The sequence below is a fragment of the Protopterus annectens genome, chromosome 14.part0 (assembly GCF_019279795.1).
Source record: "Protopterus annectens isolate FY-2018-M chromosome 14.part0, PAN1.0, whole genome shotgun sequence".
In the NCBI taxonomy this organism is placed as follows: domain Eukaryota; kingdom Metazoa; phylum Chordata; order Ceratodontiformes; family Protopteridae; genus Protopterus; species Protopterus annectens.
Window position 1 is genome coordinate 867,946,400 of NC_056748.1, and position 22,010 is coordinate 867,968,409.

At 39.2% G+C, this 22,010-nt stretch overlaps 1 protein-coding gene across 1 annotated transcript in view; it reads left to right on the forward strand.

Annotated features, from left to right (window-relative positions):
• Positions 1 to 22,010, forward strand: part of HECTD2 (HECT domain E3 ubiquitin protein ligase 2) — a 1,329,650-nt gene that overhangs the window by 889,187 nt on the left and 418,453 nt on the right. Inside the window, exon 13 of the mRNA XM_044056649.1 lies at positions 6,838 to 6,970. Coding sequence (XP_043912584.1) covers positions 6,838 to 6,970 — 133 coding nt within the window. The remainder of the gene's footprint in view (positions 1 to 6,837; positions 6,971 to 22,010) is intronic.

The following is a 22,010-nucleotide window of genomic DNA, read 5'->3' on the forward strand; positions in this document are numbered from 1 at the left end:
AGACAACAGCTACTGGGTTCAACGTTATCTAACATAGTACACACCTTACTATAACTCTTGATATGCCTATGTCCCACCCTATTAACTTGCTGCAACAGCAATCTACGTGAGGGAAAAGTAAGAACAGACTCCACTGATGTACTAGCTAAAACATCGTCTACTACTAATGTGGGTGTGTCCCTACACAATCATGCATTCTGTTTCAAATTATCACAGGCTATGTATTTCTCTACCTCTACCTCTGTGATGTCTGGGGGATGGTGGTGCCCTGTACACTTCAAAAGCAATTCCCCATCAATCTGTTTACTACTAATTGCCCTACCTTTACACTTCTCTTTTGCCTTCAGTTTACAACACCAATAGTGTTTGTCCTTCACTTTTTCAGATTAAACAAATAGCCATCCAAATTAAGCATGTCCCTGCCTTTCTGTGACTTTACCATTTTGTAGCATTCCCCTACCACTCTGGGTGTATGCAGTGTATTGTTAGCCATTGTACGGTCTGATGCATGTGCAAAACACAGACATTCACATCTTCCTTCCCTTTATACATGCATTGCAAGATAAATTTCATGTACTCTAAACTCTGTTTATTTGTATAGTTTTGTTTTTCAGCTAGTGTGAATTTAACCTGGAAACTGTTTATATATGCATTGGGGATTGACTTAGTTCATATATGCTGTCTCGGACAGTTCACCACAATACTCTTTACGTAACTACGTTTCTATTTGGTTTGCGTGCCTGGGCCAACTAAAGGATTTCGATTATTTAGATTTCGGCATTACTACTGTTCGATGGTATGCCCGTTCGCTTAATGTGGGTCAACCATGTTAGATTCACTAACCTAAGCATTCTGTTAGTTAATATAGACCCTAGGGAGTCTTGTCCACCAGCAAAACACTTTATTTTTTTCACCCTTTTTTCTGGCATGATTTTTCTGCATTTCTGATGCTTGGCATTGCAGAGTTCAGCGATTCATAGAAAAAATGTACATCAGAGTTTTCCTGTTCCTTTAATGAGTGATTTGAGTCACATTGAAAGACTCACAAGTATGATAAGGATATCACCATTTATACTCAATTCAGTTTCCCAGTTTCTATTTTTTACATCTCTAATTAAAGTGACGTTATAACAGATGTAACATAAACAGTGAAAAAGTCCTCCATTAAGATGTGAAAAACTTGTCCCTGCAGTAAATTGTAAAGTAATATAGAAATGCTTTGAAAAAGTGAACACTTGATAGTTGTTGGAGATTGCTACCTGGCAGGCACTCTGCGGACCCAATTAGAATCTATACATCTGCTTTTGATGGAGGAGGTAATCAAGTAAATTTGTCATTTTCTAAACATGAAAAGAGGTAACAGTCCCCGTTATATTTCCCAGCTATGAAACTGTGGCAACAATTGTTCGTTTCAAGGAATGCAGGGAAAGGTTAGAGTCACTTACTGCCACTATATCGTCACTTGATGGGTACCTATGCCTTCGTATGAGGCAGCTTAGTTAGAGACTGCAGGTAATTAAGGTGACAGGCTAGTTAGAGACTGCAGGTAATTAAGGTGATAGGCTTGATGTTTTTCTGTTTCTTTAGAGTAGCCATTTTTGGAAGACCGCATGGGAGCAGAATGTCTCAGAGAAACATGAAAAAAATAGAATTAAGTTGTAATGAAAGATTTGGTCAAGTCATGTGGAAGAAAAAAATAGTTAAATATTAGGCTTGCATCTAGGAAAGAGAGTTGGAGTCAATACATTTTAGGAAAATGAAACCTGAGTCAAAAAATATCAGATGTTGTAAAAATGTTTAGGGGCCTAAATAAGTAAGATAGAGTAAAATATATAATAAGCTTTCACTGTTCATAGGTTCACAGATGTGTACTAAGCTAACTGCCCTCAAGGAGCCTTTTAATGCTAGCCAGTAACTGAAAGTATGAAACAAAACGTTTTCCTTCTGTTTATAAGATGAACACCTTAACCATTATGCCAAACCCATCCCTATTGGCTGATTTAGATTTCAAAATAAAATAAAGGAAAAAATGAGAAAGTAGTATAAGGATAACAGAGGCAAATAGCTGAAGGGAAGATAGAAGAAAGTACATGGGGGTGAATGAAGAAGGGAGGTGATGTTAGTGGTGGTCTCTATATAAACAACTGACTGGAAAATTGGTTTGGGTACAGTGGATTAGGGTAATCTTTCACGTCAATGGGGACAATTGGGAATTAATAGCTCCTGGATGAAACTGATCTTTTTTTTTTTTTATTCACACACTGTTATCACTTCTGTATATATCCACCTTACTTCATCTGTGGACCTCCAGTCTGTAGCTAGAGAAAAAAAAATAATTACACAGAAGTGTAGCTAGCTTCTGCAGCTCCCTGGGTCTAATGTCTGTCCTGTCACCCCACCTCCCCAGCTCTCCATTTCAAGAGAAGCAAAAAAACAGGTCTTTTCCTTGGTCTGGCAGGCGCACTAGCCAGATGCCATATACACATCCCCTCCCTCTTGTCCCAGCTGTTCAACAGAAGAGCAAAAAGAAAAAAAGAAGTCAGTGATCTTGTGGCTGGTGCTCCTGAAATGCAGGAGCCAACCAGCCAAACAGGTCATATTTCTGCATCCCCACCCTTGCCTCTTTTCAGCTGAGAGGCAGTGGGCAATTAGAAAAAAAATATTTTTTAATTTTTTTTTTTCAAAACTGTAGTAAACGGTTCACTAAAAGTGTAGCAAGCAGTTGCTGCAGTTTAATTACTATAGACTACATGGGGAGTACTGTAGCACTCAGGTGTGACAGCTCTCCCCTAACACTTCGCTTGTGGGACTGTTGCCCCCTTTGCACAACTCCAGTTACTCTGCTGTTAATGCATTTAGGTCATACCCTAAATCACTCTTTTCTCTTAAATGTAACTCATTTATATTTGCCACCCCTTGTTGTAGTTGATTTACCATGTATTGCCACTGCGTCAGTTTTCCTGTTATACTTGCATTTATCTGTGCACTCTGCTCTAAGGTCCTTAACTCCGTGTTTTTTTTTTAAACCAACATTATCATGAACAGATGTACAACTAATGCATATTGCAACAAACATGAATGTTGTTGTTGTGTCTTTTGGCTTTTCCCAGTTAGGGGTCGCCACAGCGGAACTCTGGTCGGCTAATGATTGGTAGTTGACTTTTACATGCCAAGTTACCAGCCCTGATGCACAACCTTCAACAAAGGTACACCCATTCACGCATGTCTCCACACAAAAGATGCTCTAGCTGAGAATCGAACCGGACAGCGTCTTACTGTGAGGCGACAATGCTACCGCAGCACCACCACCATGGGTCTGCAACAAACTTGAATGTATTCATGTAAATATCAATCACATCAGCTTCCTTAGCAAATAATTTTGGGTGTTAAACTATAATATATGCAGCAGTGCTCACCATTATTTAATAAGTAATACAAAAGATGACTTGGCATTTTTGGCAAGGAAGGACTATATAAATCAGTGAAGAAGTCCATCAAATATTTAATATATCTTATAAAAATACCCACCATCCATCATCAGAGAAGAGGTGTAAGACCACACAATAATACAGTATACTTTTATCATAGACTGCTATAGAACCCATAGTTTAAGTCCAGCTGCGAGACATGCAAAATTATCAGCCAATAATCAGTCAATAAAGGGTATTGACAGTAGAAGACTTTTCTTGCTGTTATAGACAGATGATCTCATATTTTTTTTATAGAATGACAATCCAAAATTTATAATAAATGTCTAGATTATTAAAACCACAAACTGTGTTTTACTAGGCTTATGAAAAGGAGCATTATTTCAAAACCAGGGAAAAATTCTATTTTCTCTGGTGTTAGGTCACCATCCAAATAAACTATATTTCTTGTCTTTATTAAAAAAAAGATATCTTGCATTCTTTTCTGTAGCTACCAATTACAGATGTTCATTTCTTCATTGTAGATTGCTTTTCTTTTATGTATTTATCTGCTTTCCTGCTTGTCATCAGCTGTATCCAGGAATCCCGGCTTGACCTTCCACTCCAACCTTTCTTTACACAAGTTTGACCAACCTCCTCAGAGCAGGACCATGCAAGTATTGAAGCTTTTAGTATAAGTGACTCAAGAAGCATCTGGAGAAGAGATCAGGGTATGTGAGTTGAGCTTCATCTTCACATTTTTGGAGAGCTTTTCAGATATGCCCTACTCACCATTCCATACAAGTCTCAACATGCATTATATATGCACTCACTTTTGGACTAGCATCCTTAATCACCAGATAGAAATGCTAGACATTGGTTATTTTCCATGCTGTTCCAATAGAGTACGTAAGTTTGCAAAAATGCCACTTTGCCATATCACCCAGCTGATTCCTTATGGATCAGGTTTGCTAATTGATGCTGTAGTTCACAATCAGAGTTTCATCACTGTGCCATAGAGGTAGCAGTTTAGATGTTCTATGTTCGCTGGTACCTTATTAACATCAGCTTGAACTGGTGTTGCTTTATGTCATATAGGCCAGTCATTTGTGTCTTTAATAGCGTATTATAATCATACCATAGATTGTTCATGCCTACATGTAAAATAAATAAAAGTATTTTAATTTTTTTATGCATTTTCCACGGGTAATTTATATCACTTACTTTGGCAAATAAAAGACAAGATATAGCACATTTAATCCATTCTCTCTGCAAATATGTATGCCATATCCTTTGAGCATGGAATTAATCTCTTTTTCAAAATATGTTTTGACTTCATTTTGTGCATCTCAAACTTTAAAAAAAAATGTTGTAAAAAGTGACTACATGAATTTATTTTCTTTACCCACTCTTGCACACTTGCATCGATATTCCTTTCCATGTTGCCCAGTTTTTCACCCATTCATTGCTTTCCCTTTCTTGTAATTTTTTTTTAAAGTGAACATTTTCATACTTTTCTTCTTTGCTGACTCACTGCCTTATCCACTCCTTTTAACTGCTACCTCTTCCAAAACCTGGGGTAAAACAGACCTGTCAGCAGTGGGGCAGTTAGCTACTGTGCACTGTCAGATATTTGGAAAAAATACTTCTATCCAGGATAACTGCATCCACTCCTTGTAGCATCAATATGACCTCCTGTTCTGTTATGAATCAGCTTTTTAGATACTAAATGGTACAGTTTTTCTTTCAGTTCTTTTAGGGACTTATATTTTTGACATATTTCATACTCTGCTACATTATTTTTTATCATCTCATGGACATGTCACAAATCATTAATGCAAGATGTTTGCCATTTGAAACTTCGTTACATTGGCCTATTGAGCAGAATACACAACACCTTTTCCCCACCATCATATTACTTGTGCTTTTTATACAAGTAGATGTGTCCTTTGCTATACATATTTGTACCACTTAAAAGTGTGCTTACCAGCACAGTTTACTATGAATCAGTATAGGATTGCACTGCATCAAGTTGTATATGGTAATATAGAATTCTATCCTATGTGAGTCAGTGAAACCTAATTCAAAATACCTTCCACAGAGTTATGTATGCCTTTATTTTCCTGTGTAAAATGTATCATTAGCTGATAACAGAGTGCTATACTACTAGGATATTTAACTGTAATAAGACAAAACAGCATTATGAAGAATCAAAAACAGACTTTCAAATGCATGCTGTTACTGGGTCTGCTTTATGTGCTCGAAGTCTGAGTATATCGAATGCGATATTCTCAACACGAGTACACCGAAAGCGCAAAACATCGTAAATCTCTGTAGGTGGAGACTTCCATTTACTTCAATGTAGTGCGATCTCGGATTTGGTATATTTAAGTAGCGGGGGTGTGGGTGGTGCATCCCCCCACATGGGGATTGCAGGGGGGCTTGCCCCCTGCCTACACTAGTTTACATTTTTTTTTGTGTATTTCTTTTGGACTTCGATTGTTTAATAGTTCGATGCATATGGTTCAATCCATATGCATTCAAGCTATTAAACTTTCGAGGTCCTAAAGTAGACCCCTGTTACCATAAAATGAAATAAAGTTCTCTCTCCTTGATGAATGCTTTATACCCTTTACCAAAATGTTTAGTATATTGGTACTCATTCTGTACTGCTTAATATATGGAGATGCCAGAGCCTATCAAAAAATATCACAGAATAGTAATTGGTATAATATCTGAAAAAGCTGTTTTTTGTAATGAGTCAGTTTTGAGCTCTTACTTGTTGGCCTTAATTTTGTCAGGTTTAATTTTCCTGGCACATATTAGGAACTAAGCTGCATTAATATATTCTGTCTTGGAAGGTTGCCATCTTATTAATTAGCACTAGTTCTCTTCAGCCAAGTGTACCAAGCATTTGTTTAATCATTTCAAAGACATCCCTTTGTGACTTTTCAATGTAATTTAAAATGTGATTGCTCCTTATAGCACTGTTTGTCATCCACACTGGCCATTACAGTATGTTTATATTTACCATCTTATCGTGTAAATTATTTGGGTAGTACCCACATTGATGCAGCCATTTTTTTGCAATACTGTAATTTGTTAAAGACTCTCAATATATTTGGCAGTGTGTACCTCCTTTCAATACATAACATTTACAAAACTGATTACTGCAGAGTCAAATAGGCTATATGGTTGAAAGTAATGCCTTCTTAATAGCAAAAGCAATGCTTGAGGAAAGAAGATGGCATACTGTATTTAAGACTGGTGTAGTGTTTAGAAACTATTTGAGATAAAAGATGATGTACTGTATTTAAGAATGGAGTAGTGTTTAGACAATATTTGAGAAAAGGATAACATTATTCAGCTTAAATTATTTTGCACTATTACTGAAAAAATATGCAGGTAAAAACATATGTTATTTTTGCAGCTTACAAGGAAAAGAACTGAACTAAAAAAAAAGCTAAAGGTGACATTTGTGGGGGAAGCTGGTCTTGATATGGGAGGTCTAACGAAGGAGTGGTTTCTTCTCCTGATTCGTCAAATTTTTCATCCTGACTATGGTGAGATTTGTTCATTATAAAACTGTGTTAAACTCTACTGTTTTATGTCCTCCTTGTTACAGAGAAACAAATATCAGTAAATGTCTCAAGTCCTTTGATATATTTTCATTAAATGCATTTTTTTAAGTTCCTGTTTCACGCTGGTCGGTAGTTATTCATATGTTATAGCAAGATATTATAAACCAAACCGTCCAGGGCACGATAAAATGAGTTTATTAAGGTTATATCATTTTCATTGCTAATTACTTTTTTGTTTTGTTTTTTTACACAAGAAAAAAACACTATAGCTAAAGAGAGAGAACTAGTGGGATCCTAAGTGAAAGACTAGCACTGGTAGAGTTTTTAGTAGAATCTAGAACAGAAGCTGCTGGTAGAAAAGGAGTAATTAGTGAAGCATGTCAAGAAGAACCAATCAGAGGATGTTAGAAAGGATTTGGAGGAAAGACTGGATAAGCAATTCACAAAGAAACAGTGGGGGATATATGTATGGCTCCCAAACATGAAACATCTGGAAGATTTAGGCTGTGTGCTTGGAAATGTTTACATAGGTATTTTTATACCCTAAGTAGACTCCAAAGAATTTTTCCTCAGTTAGATAACAAATGTTTGAGGTGTGAAGTGGAAGAAAGAGGTAACTGGGAACATATTTTATGGTAGTGTAATGAGTTGGCAGACTTTAAAAAATACCTGCAGGCTACTCTATAAGAAATACTGGGTGAGAAAATTGGCATGCCTAAGGAAATTATTTTTGTTTTGTTTTTTTAGCTAAGATACAGAATCAGAATTGTCTAGACATAGGAAGGCCTTGCTGAGTCTAATTATGGTGGCTGCCAAAAAAGCAATTACTAGGAAATGAAAATCCAACTGTACTAGAGATAGTGAATATAGTGGCAGAGATAAAACAACTGGAAATGGGAACTTTAGAAAAGGGTAGGAGCAAATTGCATAGAAAAAAATGTGAGTTGTGAACACAGTACATGCGGTCAAGGAATGAGGTTTAAAAGAAGGCAGGATTTGAATGAGCTATGTAATGTCTGACAATAACTGGCTAAGAAGTGATATATATATATATATATATATATATATATATATATATATATATATATATATATATATATACTGTTTGCAATTAAAATGATGCCAGTATGGTTTGTTTTCATTTATATAAATGTATGATTGCCTATGTCATAAATGGTACTTTAATAAAGATGTTTCATGTTTAATAAATAAAGAAACAACATTATAGCTTGGGGCCATTTCTCCATTGTAACACCATTTGTAAGGTGAAGATTAACTGTAGGGATAGATTCCTTACTCAGTGTATTCCCAGTCTGTGGACTAACTTATTGCTACAGGTGAAGCAAAGTACTGCCTTTAAGACTAGTCTCAATGATTGGCTGGGTATACATAAATTTACGCGTTCAGAGAGTAGCTGCTAGAAAGAATACGCAAAACTGGAGAAAAACCACTTTATAAAAAACAACAAAATACAGCAAAGCTTTCAGGCATAAAAACCCTTCTTCAGTGCATTACAATTCACAAATGAAATACATACTGAATATATAGTAGGTCAACACCACATGACCAGCAGCCCATTGGTCATATGACATATATACAATAAAATTTAAAAACATATGTTAAAACATGTTTCATTTCAATTTAGTCTGTTGTAAATATTTAAGGACAGGTTTTAGGGTAATTACATCATTAAGTCCTGGCCATCTATCTGCTTTTAACCTAATCATCCACTCATATTCCCTTAATTCAAGTTTATTGTTAATATCACCTCCACGTGGTGTTATTTCAACTATCTGTACAACCCTAAACAGAAATCTATGTTGAACACCATTTTCCTGTATATGCTTATATAATGAATTAGTGGCTACTGCCCTCCTGATTTCTGATTTATGCTCAACAATTCTATCCTTTAATTTCCTTATAGTTTTTCCTATATAGAATGATGAGCATTGAGAACAAGTAGCCATATAAACCACTGAGGTGGTATTGCATGAGGCTTTTACATTAAAAGTATATATTCTATTGGTAGTAGGATGCTTAAACTGATGACTTAATATGGAACCAGTAATTGTGAACTTTTCGGTAAAGTCTCTTATCACTAATGAGACTAATCCGCTGCTACAATTTGCCATGATGGAAAACCTAAACAAGGAAGGTAACACTTCTAGCAATGCTGTACAGTCCACTGAACTTATATGGAAATTACAACATTTTGAAAGGAAATTGTGTTCATTCAAACGCTTACAATGGCAGCGTTTTAGTTTTTCCGCCTATCTGGACAGAGGGATAGTGCCTAGAGGCCTTAGAATACTCAAGATGCCTTCATATGGGAATGTCTATCCAACTTTACTAAAACGCTGGCAGCAACTTAATTTACTAAACGCTGGCAGCAACTTAATTTACAACTAAGCCTTGACTATGTGAACTTGATGAATGACTTTTTTGTTCAAATCGAAACAGATTTGAAAAAAGAAATTAATGATTTAGACAATGAGATACATGACTCGCAAGCCTATGAAAGCAATAAAACCCTTTATGAACAACTGTTTAATAGGGTATGCGCTTTAGACAAGCGACTTGAAGAATCAAAAAAGAAAAAACTTCTACGTGATATTAATGACTTTACTTTAGGTCATATCTTCTCTTGGCCTAAACCTGTAACTCAAGGCATAGGCAATAGTGGAATTAAATACAAAAACAATAAAAGAACAGTTTTAGATACTCTTGATACCTTTGAAGAGGCTTCAACTAGCTCTCAACAATTGGAACTAGCGCCCGTAGCTGTAATTGAAAATACTGGCCAATCGGAGAGCACTTTAGCAGCGACACCCTCGAGTACACACAACATTGACGTAGATGCGTCTAAGGAGGTGAAACGCTCACTAGAGAGTAAGGAAAATGGAGTACAACAACGTGGTAGACTCCAACAAACAACACTCAATTTAGCGCGTTTCCAACTGACTCAAGCGGAAGCAGTAGTGGAACGAAGCACATCGAAATCAAGGGTGACAGCGTATAGAACTCCAACCCCTGTGAAGAGGAAAAATGATAGCCCTTTAGGACTGAGCAAACAGGTCCGGAGATAAAGCAAGGTATTTTGAACTTGTCTAGCTTTACGTTAAATGAAGGACATTACTCGTTGTTACAAAAGGGTTTAAATTTTATCCCTACGGCTAATGATGATATCGTACATATACTAACTGACCTTAAATTGTTTATAAGAACAGTGACATTAAAAATGTTGTTTGGTAACGCATGTAATGTTGAAACACTATGTAAACGGCGAAGCACATTCATACCCAGTAATGTGCCAGTGCTAACTGCTTTCCATGATGTTTGTGAGCAGGAAATCTGGGGGATATACAACAATAAAAATTCTGTAACATCTAAAAGTTTTAATTTGACGTTCTCAGAACATAAGGCTCTTAAAGCATTAGTTAATAATAATGATATTATTATAAAGTCAGCGGACAAAGGAAACGCCATTGTGTTAATGGATAAAGTGAAATATGTAAATTCAATGGAATCTTTGCTTAGTGATACCACAGCTTTTAGAAGTATAAATAACAGTGATGTTAAGAAATGTATCAGTAACATCAATATGGCAATATATGATTTACAATTGCAGGATGATATTAACATAGATTTGTTTAATTTTTTTTACTGTTCCTTGTCCTGTTATACCATGTTTATATGGTGTTCCCAAAATACATAAATCCATAAGTGACCCCCCTATGAGACCAATAGTATCAGGAGGGGGGTGGATCACTGAGCCTTTATCTATTTACTTACAGCAACAATTATATCCATTTTTGGATCATTGTAGTACAGTTTTAAAAGATACTACTGATTTCTTATTAAAATTAAAAGAATGGCAGTTGACTTCATCAGCCAAGGAAACAATGAAAGAGCACATGCTGTTGGTTACCTTAGATATAGCCTCACTCTTCACAGTAATACCAAATGACTATGGGATTGAGTGTATTAGAGAATTTTTAATGAAAGAGACCCCTTTAACATCACGTAAGATAGAAAATATATGTACCTTACTTGACCTGGTGTTGACAAATAATATATTCTTATTTAATAAACAATTATATATACAAACGTCAGGTGTAGCTATGGGCACATCTATAGCAAACACTTATGCTAATGTAGTTTTATATAGCTGGGAACAAAAATTTATATTTAATGACAATAATCGGTTTGCTAATAATGTTGTATTTTATCAATGTTTTGTAGATGACTGCTTTATGATACGGAGGGGTACTGAGGTTCAATTAGATCAATTTTTACTATACTTGAATGATGGCACTAATTTCTTAAAGTTCAAGATGGAATTTTCAGAAGAAAAGATAGTTTTTTTAGATTTGTTGTTAAATAGAACACATGATTCCTTTGATACTTGTATACATCAGAAGGTAGTACATTCAGGACGTTACCTACACTATAGTAGCATGCATGCGCCTCATGTATTCAGAAGTGTAGTTACATCTCAATTGGGCAGAGTGAGTAAATTAAATACAGAGGATAGCAAATTTAATATACAAATTGAAGCTATGATAAAAGAGTTGAGTTCTAGTGGGTACAATAGCAAATTATTACTTGAGCTTAAGAATAAAACCATAACTGAGAGAGCTACTACACTCAAACCAATTTTTACGGAAGGGACAACTAGGAATGAAAGTAGGCAATCTAATACTAAAATTAGATTTGTTACTTCTTTTAACTCAAGGACGCATTTGATAAAACAAGTTATACATAAGAATTGGCTTATTCTTATGGCTTGTATGGATGTTAGGAAAGTATTGGATGATAGACCCTATTTTTCCTTTAGAAATATGAGAACGCTTAAACAACAGTTGTGTTACAAGGATTTATACTTCTCTTCTATACCAGCCTATGAAAAACCTGGCACTTGCAAATGTTATAATTGTTCCTGTTGTTCTGATATTGTTAACCAAACAAGTCATCAGTTTAAGCATCCTACTACCAATAGAATATATACTTTTAATGTAAAAGCCTCATGCAATACCACCTCAGTGGTTTATATGGCTACTTGTTCTCAATGCTCATCATTCTATATAGGAAAAACTATAAGGAAATTAAAGGATAGAATTGTTGAGCATAAATCAGAAATCAGGAGGGCAGTAGCCACTAATTCATTATATAAGCATATACAGGAAAATGGTGTTCAACATAGATTTCTGTTTAGGGTTGTACAGATAGTTGAAATAACTCCACGTGGAGGTGATATTAACAATAAACTTGAATTAAAGGAATATGAGTGGATGATTAGGTTAAAAGCAGATAGATGGCCAGGACCTAATGATGTAATTACCCTAAAACCTGTCCTTAAATATTTACAACAGACTAAATTGAAATGAAACATGTTTTAACATATGTTTTTAAATTTTATTGTATATATGTCATATGACCAATGGGCTGCTGGTCATGTGGTGTTGACCCACTATATATTCAGTATGTATTTCATTTGTGAATTGTAATGCACTGAAGAAGGGTTTTTATGCCTGAAAGCTTTGCTGTATTTTGTTGTTTTTTATAAAGTGTTTTTTCTCCAGTTTTGCGTATTCTTTCTATACATAAATTTACACCAGGTCTATTGATATGGGAAGTAAGCAGTATTAACTGCTTGAGAAGAGTGGCAAGAATTTGTGGGTGTCTCCTTCAAGGTGTACATGGGTAGGCAGCTTACTGTCTCTGTTCATATTTCCACATAATGTCCAGATTTTTGCCTCCCATTGTTTTTGTTTTCCTCATAAAATGTGTGGGTTTCTGGGAAATTGCTGTATGTTGAAGTCATTAAATAATGCCAGATATTTGAGTTTCAAAATTTGTATCCTTCAGAAAATGCAGGATAACACAAAACCTGTTATTCTAGCAACTTCCTAAATTTAAAATATGCCCCTATTTTTGGGCCTTATCCCCCCCCCCATTATTTTTGGCTTTGTCCAGATTTCTTGTGATAAGAGGTTGAGAGGCATTGTTTGCTTAGCATCATCCCTGTGTTACCATGTAAGAAATTTTGGCTTTACTGGATTAACGTTATAGAAACTCATAAAATCTGGTTGGCTCTGTGTAGAGCCTACGTGGAATGTACTGATGTACACGGCCATGGGTCCCCATCGGCAGCGCACTATGCATGTTAATCATGGCACACTGCCAAGGAAGATCACCGTAACACGGATATTGAATGTGTGTAAGTAGTAATGTAGAGGCTGTCCTGTAGTTCTGCATTGTCCAGGAAATTCTTAGACAGATGTTATGCACAGGATAAGAATCCTTGTAATGTACCCTGCTAGTGTAGAAATATGTTGGAATTTTAATAATTAATTTTTTTTAGTTTTGTTTTTAATGCCTGTTTGCGTAGAGTACAGCAGAGTCAAGCTGCACGTATATATGCACAGCTGACACCTGCCAGACGGGTCTATATTATATTCTCAAAAGCTGACAATATTGAAGCTGATATTGTCGATATGAGAATAGCGAAAGTGGAGAACATTGAACTTGTAAACGGAAATCTCCATAAGGGGAGATTTCCATTTACTGTAATGTAGTGCGGTATCGGAATTAGTATATTTAAGTAGCAGGGGGTGGGGGGGTGCAGGGGGGCTTGCCTCCCTGCTTAAACCCGATAGGGTACTTTTTTTCTTTTTTTTTTTTGTTGTTTTTATAAGTTTGATGTTTGAATACATCAACCATATGGTGTCGACCATATGGTGTTCGATGTTTTCAACTGTCGATCTTATAATATAGACCCCTGCCAGACATCTAAAAATAGAAACCAGATGTAATTAATTATTTTTCTTGTAATGCCCATTTGTGTGTCATGAAATACAGCAATGCCAAGCTGCAGTTACACATACAGAGGTGACATCTGCCAGACATCTAAAAATGGAAACCAGATGTAATTATTTTTCTTTTAATGCCCATTTGTGTGGCATGGAATACAGCAGTGCCAAGCTGCACTTACACATATACAGATGACTTCTGCCAGACATCTAAAAATAGAAACCAGGTGTAATTAATTATTTTTGTCTGTTTATTTATTTATATACTTATTTTTTGAATGGCCGTTTGTGCAGCACAGCGCAGTGCTTAGCAACTCTAACAAATAGCTTAGTAGTATCTGTGAAGGTATACCAGTTTTCTCACTGTCCAAGTATCTAAATAGGTGGAGGTGCAGCCTAAAGTGTAGTAAGTCCTGGTTTCGAGTCCTGAGCAATCATACCTTTTTACATTTATTGCTGTGAAAATGTGTAAGGTGACTTAAAGGGTGGTTTAATTCAAAAGTAAAATTGTTACATTTGGAAAAGCTGCGCAATGCTAAACGCTGCTCAGACATGCTCGACTAAGGTTGCTAAGCTCCGCTAAAATACAGTTGTGCGAGTTTACGCAATGCTCAGGTGCACTTAGCTGGTGTGTGCGATGCTAAGCAACATGGCACTTTTTTGAATGTTACACTATGACCTCTGAGGTTGGGAAATCAGCCTTTATTTTAAGGCCAATAGGTGGGAATTCACAGCATTCATTGGAGTCCATAGTAAATTGTTGATATGCCTGGGCGGTGTTAGTGATGAAGCAAGCTTTTGGGTGCAGAGGTGGGGTGTACAGGAGTCCAGAGTGTTTGTTGGATTCCTGGTACAAAACTATGAGCCCGGCTGTTGCATAGTGATTACCAGGACTCAGAATTTAAAGCTGAAGCATGGGATCAGTTGGCCAGGGAACTTACCATTGTTACTGGTATCCCTCACACTGGTGAGCAGTGTTGTCACCACTATGATGACCTGAAATGAAGGAAGAGGGGAACCTTGGACACCTGGGTCCATGAGGCTAGGGCTGGGCTTGCCCCACAGATATGCAATTATGTTTGCTGCTACTTTACTAATATACAAGCTGAATCCATGCACAACTGTTATGCATGATTGTTTGCTTCTCTTCTAACAGCTGCAGCTGAATGGACTCGCAATGTCCAGTCTCATGCAGTGTGCCTGGCAGGATGCGCCATGAGTGTGGTAAGTACAGATAATTTCTGATAACTATAGTGCAATAAACAATGCCAATAACAATAAAGTGTAAAGTAGGATTGTGATTTGATAAGAAATGTGTGCAAATAACTGCAGTAGGGGTGTATTAGGTTCATAGGTTCATAGGTTTATACTAGGCTATCTGCCCTAAGGCATTTATAAGCCTAGCGCAAAGTTTTGTGGCTTACGCCACCCCTTATATGAAAAAATACTGTACCCATTAGTTTGTTGTGCCTCTGTCCAGCAGTGACACAGAGATGATTCCCGGGGTAAACCTACGATCTCCCATCCACAGGTCAAGATTTCTCTTGAACAGAGCCAGCGAGGTGCTCTGCCTCACATGGACCGGGATTTTATTCCACAGCATAGGGAGTCTCTGAGTGATAAATCTATCCCTCCAGCATGTCCTATTTATATCCGTGCTAAGGTTTAAGTCGCTTGCTCTAGTGGTTTTGGTGGATTTGGATTTTTTGAGGTGGAGCATGTCCATTAATTCCGGGTTGGACATGGCCTTGTATGTCAGGCACATGTCACCTCTGAGCAGACGGTATGCGACTGAATAGAGCTGGAGTTTCTTCAATCTGGCAGCATATGACAGATTTTGGAGTCCCTTTTTCCTTTTGGTGAGCAACTTTTGGGGTCTCTCCAATTGCTGCAGATGTCGGGTGAGATACATCCCGAATGGGGCATTGTACTCGATCATTGGTCTGATAAGTGAAGAGTACAGGGAAACAATGACCTCACTAGATCTGGATGTGAATCCCTTCATGATCAGGTGGGCAATGTAGAAGGTCTTTCTAACCACTTTAGCAATGTGAGTGTCAAAAGAAAGGCCACTGTCAACCTGGGTCCCCAGGTCCCTGATAACCTCTTCTGTGCTTAGTGGATTGCCACCTATATGGTAGCTTGGGGTTACCTTGTTTTTCCCGAAGGGTATGAATATACATTTTTTGGCGTTTAACTTCAGGCCATGGCTCTGGCACCAGCTATCTGTTTCCGTGAGTCCCTTTTGAAGGATATCCGTGTCCGATGCACTTACCACTATGGCGCCCAGTTTGCAGTCGTCTGCAAACTTTGTCAGCCAAAGTCCTCCCATGTTGGCCTGTACTTCTGAGAAGTAGATGCAGAACAATAGGGGGCCAAGGACTGAGCCCTGTGGGACACCACTTGTGACCGGCTTGGAGTCTGACATAGCGCCAACAACTCTAACCCTGTGGGTTCTGTCCTTAAGCCAGTTTGCAACCCATCTTGTGACATATGGGTTTACATTTAAGCTGGTAAGTTTTTCTACAATACCCGAGTGGGGTATTGTGTCGAAAGCCTTTGCAAGGTCAAGGTAGGCTGTATGGACTGCCTTTCCCTCATCAATGGCCTTGGTGACTGTTTCAAGAAGTCGACCAAGTTCAAAAGGCATGATCTGCCCTTGACGAAGCCAAACTGGGTCGGGTCCAATGTCTGCAAGTCCCCTATATCTTTGTTTATGAGCTCCATTATGATCCTCTCCATAGCTTTGCAGACTAGACTTGTTAAGCTTATGGGGTGGTAATTACCAGGGTCCGTAGAGGCACCGCCTTTGTGGAGTGGGACCACAGTTGCCGTACGCCACTCCTTGGGCACGTATCCTTTGGTAAGGCTGAGATTAAACAGCTGCCTTATGTGCGGGTTTAATTCCTCATTTAGCTCGTGTAGCACACAGCCGGGGACACCATCCGGTCCCATTGATGCTGTGTTTTTAGCTTTAGAGAGAGCAGCTTTCACCTGCGCATTTGAGATGTCTGGGAGGCTACACTCCACTGGGATAGTTATCTCTCCTTTAGGGGGGAGAGGGAGTGAAGTTTGCACTGAACCTGTCTGCCAGTATGTTGGCAATGTCTGTGGGTTCAGTGATTTTTGTATCATTTTGGACTAATTCTGAGCATATCTGGGAGTTTCCACCCAGGTTCCTAACATAGCTGAAAAAGGCCTTATGATTGTCCTTTGAATCCATGGCAATTTTTCTCTCAAAATTGGCCTTAGTTGATTTTATGAGTGCTCGTATTTTTTTACTAATAATGATCAGGGGTGACTTCCCTTTTATGGATTTTGTTCTATCATGTAATAGCTTTCTCCTCTTATTGTAAAGTTTGTTAATGGCTGGGGTCCACCAGACTGGATGTTTGCCCTTTGTGGAAAGAGTCTTGGTTTTATTTGGGATTGCCTGATCCATGCAGTCCTGGAGGTGTTCATAGAAGGCATTTGTAAGGGCTTCCGCAGCTTGGGTTGTGGTTTCCACTGGCTTCACTACATGTGTGCTCTAATTTGACTCCAGTCAAGTGTACAAATGAAATTAATAAAGAATGCAGAAGTAATTGCATGATAAATGTGTTTCAAAATCCACAGTATAGTTCAGGGCTGTCTTCAGGCCAGTTTGAGTCAAATAACACTCTCTTTTCCTTCCACCCCAGGAGCAATGTATATGGGTAAGGTAGCCCATGTTCTGAGCAGATATTGTGTGTATAATTCACAGATTATAAAGAACAATAACAATAAACTGTAAAGCAGGATTGTGCTTTGATAAGTAATGTATTCAAATAACTGCAGTAGGGCTGTATTCATTGCATGTGTGTTCTAATCTGACTGCAGTCAATTGTTACATTAAGTGCACATGTCCCCAGGAGTCACAGCATTTTGGTTCTACCCCCATGCCAACCAACTAAGACATGAGTGGCTGTCTAGTCTAATTAATGTACATGAACATACCTCTCAAATGTCACAATTTTTCATAATGTAATGACAACTGTCCAATCTGTCTTGTCTTTGCAAATCCGTTTACAGGACACCTTGGTAGTAATATACGAGTACAGTATGTGAAACAGTTCTATTTAGTGTACATGCAGCTGTTAGTGCTTGGCCCATACTATCCCATGCTTGAGAGGTATATATATATATATATATATATATATATATATATATATATGCAACATCATCTATAGAATAATCGGAGTCACTGTACTCACAACTGACACTGCACACCTGTAGAAGTATGCATTAGTGGTCTGTAGTAGTAATATCATCTGCGAGTTCACTAATGGTATGTCTTTCTCTCTCTTTCTCCACCCCTTATCATCTTTAATTTATTAGTGTTATTTATTATTTTGATTTAATATACATTCTGTTAATATGTTACTATGGCCTTGTTGGTTAATTCACACTGGTTTGTTGTTAACATACTTATTGTTATGTTATTTATTGTTGTGTTCCACATAATATACCTTAATATATAATCTGATGTTGTTAATCTTCTTTCCATCCATCACTGATGGGTTTGGTTCCGAGCCCTTGGAACCGAGTCGGCATATTACCAAGCACCCACCAGCCAAAAACTCTTGAGCTAAGCTTCAACCCACAATGCCCTTCTCCCTGTTACCTCAGATCTTGTTTGCTGCATAGCCATAAAGCCGCGTTTCAGCTGAGCTCTCTGCTAAGTGGAAAATCATTTGATATTTGTGTCTAAACTAGTTTGTTTCTAAAATTTTGTGAGCTATAGTTTATTCCTATCCAATTACAGTTGTGTCAGATGTTCTTCCCTCTTTTTCTACCTGTTGGTAACCTTTTCAGTACCATTGCTGGTACAGCCCTTTTCCCCTTACCCTTGTGGTATTCCATGAATACCATAGTTGGTATTCGCTCTCTGTTCTTTCTACTGGTGTGTTTTGGATATTAGATTTGTTTATATTTTTTCTGCATGCGTTTAAAGCTTTCCTGTCTTAGGAATTTAGAGTTTCTTTCTTCTGAAGTTTGAATTATTGTGATTACTTCTCAAGATGCCTGATAAGAAGGGTACATCTGATATCAAACACTGTACCTCATGTAATGGTAAACTACCTAATAGCAACGCTTGTGATTGTGTTTATTGTTTGGAGGTACCCTACCTTTCGGTGCAGCCTCCCTGTAGGATTTGCTAGAGTTTCAGCCAATGCACTCTAAATGAATGCAAGAATAAACTAATCTTGAAGGGACTACTAAAATCACCCTTTTCAGAGGATCTTTCTGCGACGTAGGCCTCAACCCCTGCTATGAAAGTTAAGAAAAGGCCCCATTCAGTTCCCTCTTCACCTTCAGGTGACCAGGGTAAGCCCAAGAAACTGAAAATTCAGAAGTTATCCTTTGAACATAAGCCTGTCTCCTCAGCACCATTCTCATCTGCTCTGGGCACTTCGACTATTGCTGCATCGATGCTGGTTTCATCGCTGGTGCTGATGCTTTCTCCGGCACTGACTATAGACCTCACCATGCCTGCTACAACTCCAGCACCTGTGGCCACTTCGGCACAGTGCATGCCTTCAATGCCAATCTCTGCAGTGATGTTTGAACCTCCCATTTCAGCTCAGAGTGCCCCTTTGGCACCGAGCTCTATTACAGCAACACTGGATTTCACCTCACTACTTCCTGTCTATAAACTTGAAACATCGGTGCCGGCAGATCATGCACCACGGACCCGATACTTCCCATCCATAGACTCATTCTTAGGCCAGCTGTATAGCCCATTCTTAGATCGACCTGACTCTCCCCATCCAGAGTATCCACTAGATCTACCAGGAGCCTTTCTGAACTTGATGTGGTGCATCTTGTGGATTAGCTATTGGCAGCCAGGGGGATACCCATGCCTTGCAAGACCCATCCTCTAGCAAGACTTGGGTTGACCTCTCCACGGACTCCATCCTACTCTCCTCCTTTGACCTTCTCGGTTCCGAAGCCTTCTGCACCATCCTTCTCAGAACCCCCCACCTCGGTGCCTGTAGTGGATCTCACTGAGGCTCCAGTTCTGTCCCTTTGATCCTCTGTTCCTGCTGAACCGGTCCTTCTTCAGTCTCATGACTGGGCAGTGGGCTCCTTGGTTTGGGGCATGGTTCCATGTGGCCCTTCCTTCTTGGTTCTGGGCTCCCATCCCTCTTCGGGTAGACCTGCTTTCCATGTGATGGAGAGGGCTCTCACTTCTGGAAGCATTCCGCCGGTGTCAGAACCTCAGTTTTCTCCCCCAGAGCTACAGCTGCCACAGACCACCTCCCCGGGACACCAGGCAGGGAAGCCACAGAATACCCCAGTTCAGGGTACCCAGTCTTCTAAGTCCTCCTTGGACATCCCCACTGAGAAGCCCCCATGGAAGAGATTGTGCAAGAGGAAGCACATTGACTCACCTGAGGAGTCTTTAACAGAAGACACAGATTATGATGATAGTGAAGGGTCCACATGGTCACAACCTGAGGATGTCTCCTTTGAAGACATTCTTGAAATGTTAAAGCAGAGGGGTGACTGGAAGCCCTCTAACCCTTCCTCTGAGGAGTCCGTGTTCCTATAGGCTTTACATGCCTGGCCATCTACCTTATGGGTGACCCCACCTGCCAATGAGCTAGTCCAGCTCGTTGTGTAACGCGCATGGTAGAACCCTGACTCTATTGAGGTGATCCCTCGGAGACTTGACAAAATTATTTCTCTTCCCAAGAAGAACTCACACTGGTCCAGAGGGTTACCAATTGATGCTATGGTGGGGGCGGCAGCCACAAAAAAGGATCTGGCTGAAGACTGTCCTCCTGTCCATCCACCCAACAGGGAATCCCGGGCCGTGGACAGATTGGGGAAGCAAGTGTTTGCATCAGCGACCTTTGCCATTCAGTCCCTGAATTACTTGGCACATTTTACGAGGCCCAAAGAGACTTGATCTCGGAACTCTCTGGGACATTTGCAGGACAGGTGTCTGACAAGGTATGGGACAAAGTTGCCTTGCAGCTTGCTACCCTGGAATCTATCTCCAACTCTTCCATGAGGTTGCTTTCACATGCAACCGAAGAGGCAGCTAGAGCTGCGGGGTTCAGGCATTGTTTTGAGGCGTCATGCCTGGATGTGCATTTGTGACCTCACTGATCCCTTTAAGTCTTCCTATCGGAATGCTCCCATTGAAGCATCTTCCCCTTTTGGTTCCAAAGTGAAGGACACACTAGCCAGGTGCGAGCAGGATGGTAATACCCTTTCTGCCATAGCCCTTCATTTTTCCAATCCTCATTGCTAATTTTTCAGGAACCAGAGGAGTGGCAAGATGTGGCATAAAAAATCTCAGGGTCATTTCCATGCTGCACGTGGTGATGATGCCCCCAGAGGCAGAGGGGGTAACAACTCAGGAAGATGCCCGTATAGAGGCAGAGAAGGGTCCACATAACCAAGGCTCCAGAGACTCTTTCTCTGGACAATCTTACCAGCGCTCCTGAAGAGCTGCCCAATTGCTTGCCTCTGGAAGCAGTCGAGGGGTCATTTCTCTCTGCACTAAGCAGCCTGGCACACTATTACCACAGATCATTGGGTGCAGAGTTTACTTACCAGAGGTTACACCATTCCCCTTATTTCTAATTGAAACTTCCAACAAAACTTCTCGACATTTCACCCAGTCAGAGGGAAGAGGCAGCTTCAGAAATAGAAAAGCTGTGCAAAAAGAGTCATCCAACCAGTCCCAGCAGACCAATGCGGATCTGTATTTTACTCAAGATTCTTTTTGGTGCCAAAAAATACAGGGGACTGGAGACCCATTCTGGATGTCAGCATCTTGAACAAGTCTGTCACCCAAACCAAATTCCGGATGGTCACGGTTCAGTCCATCCTCCTCTTTCTGAGGGAGGGCGAATGGATGTGCTCGATAGATCTCCGGGATGTGTATTACCATTTCAAAATGGACAAACACTCCAGGAGTCTGCTTCTCTTCCAGCTAGGAGCCAACCATTACCAGTTTCATGCCCTGCTGCTCGATCTCTCTACAGCCCCCAGAGTGTTCACAAAGTGCATGGCAGTGGTCACAGCTCACTTGAAACTGCAAGGATTCCGGGTGTTTCCATATTTAGACGATTGGCTCCTCACCACCACCACCAAGCATCTTCTGATAACAGCTCTACAATACACACTTTCTCTGGTGGAGATTTTGGGGATAACTGTGCACTGGGAGAAGTCAA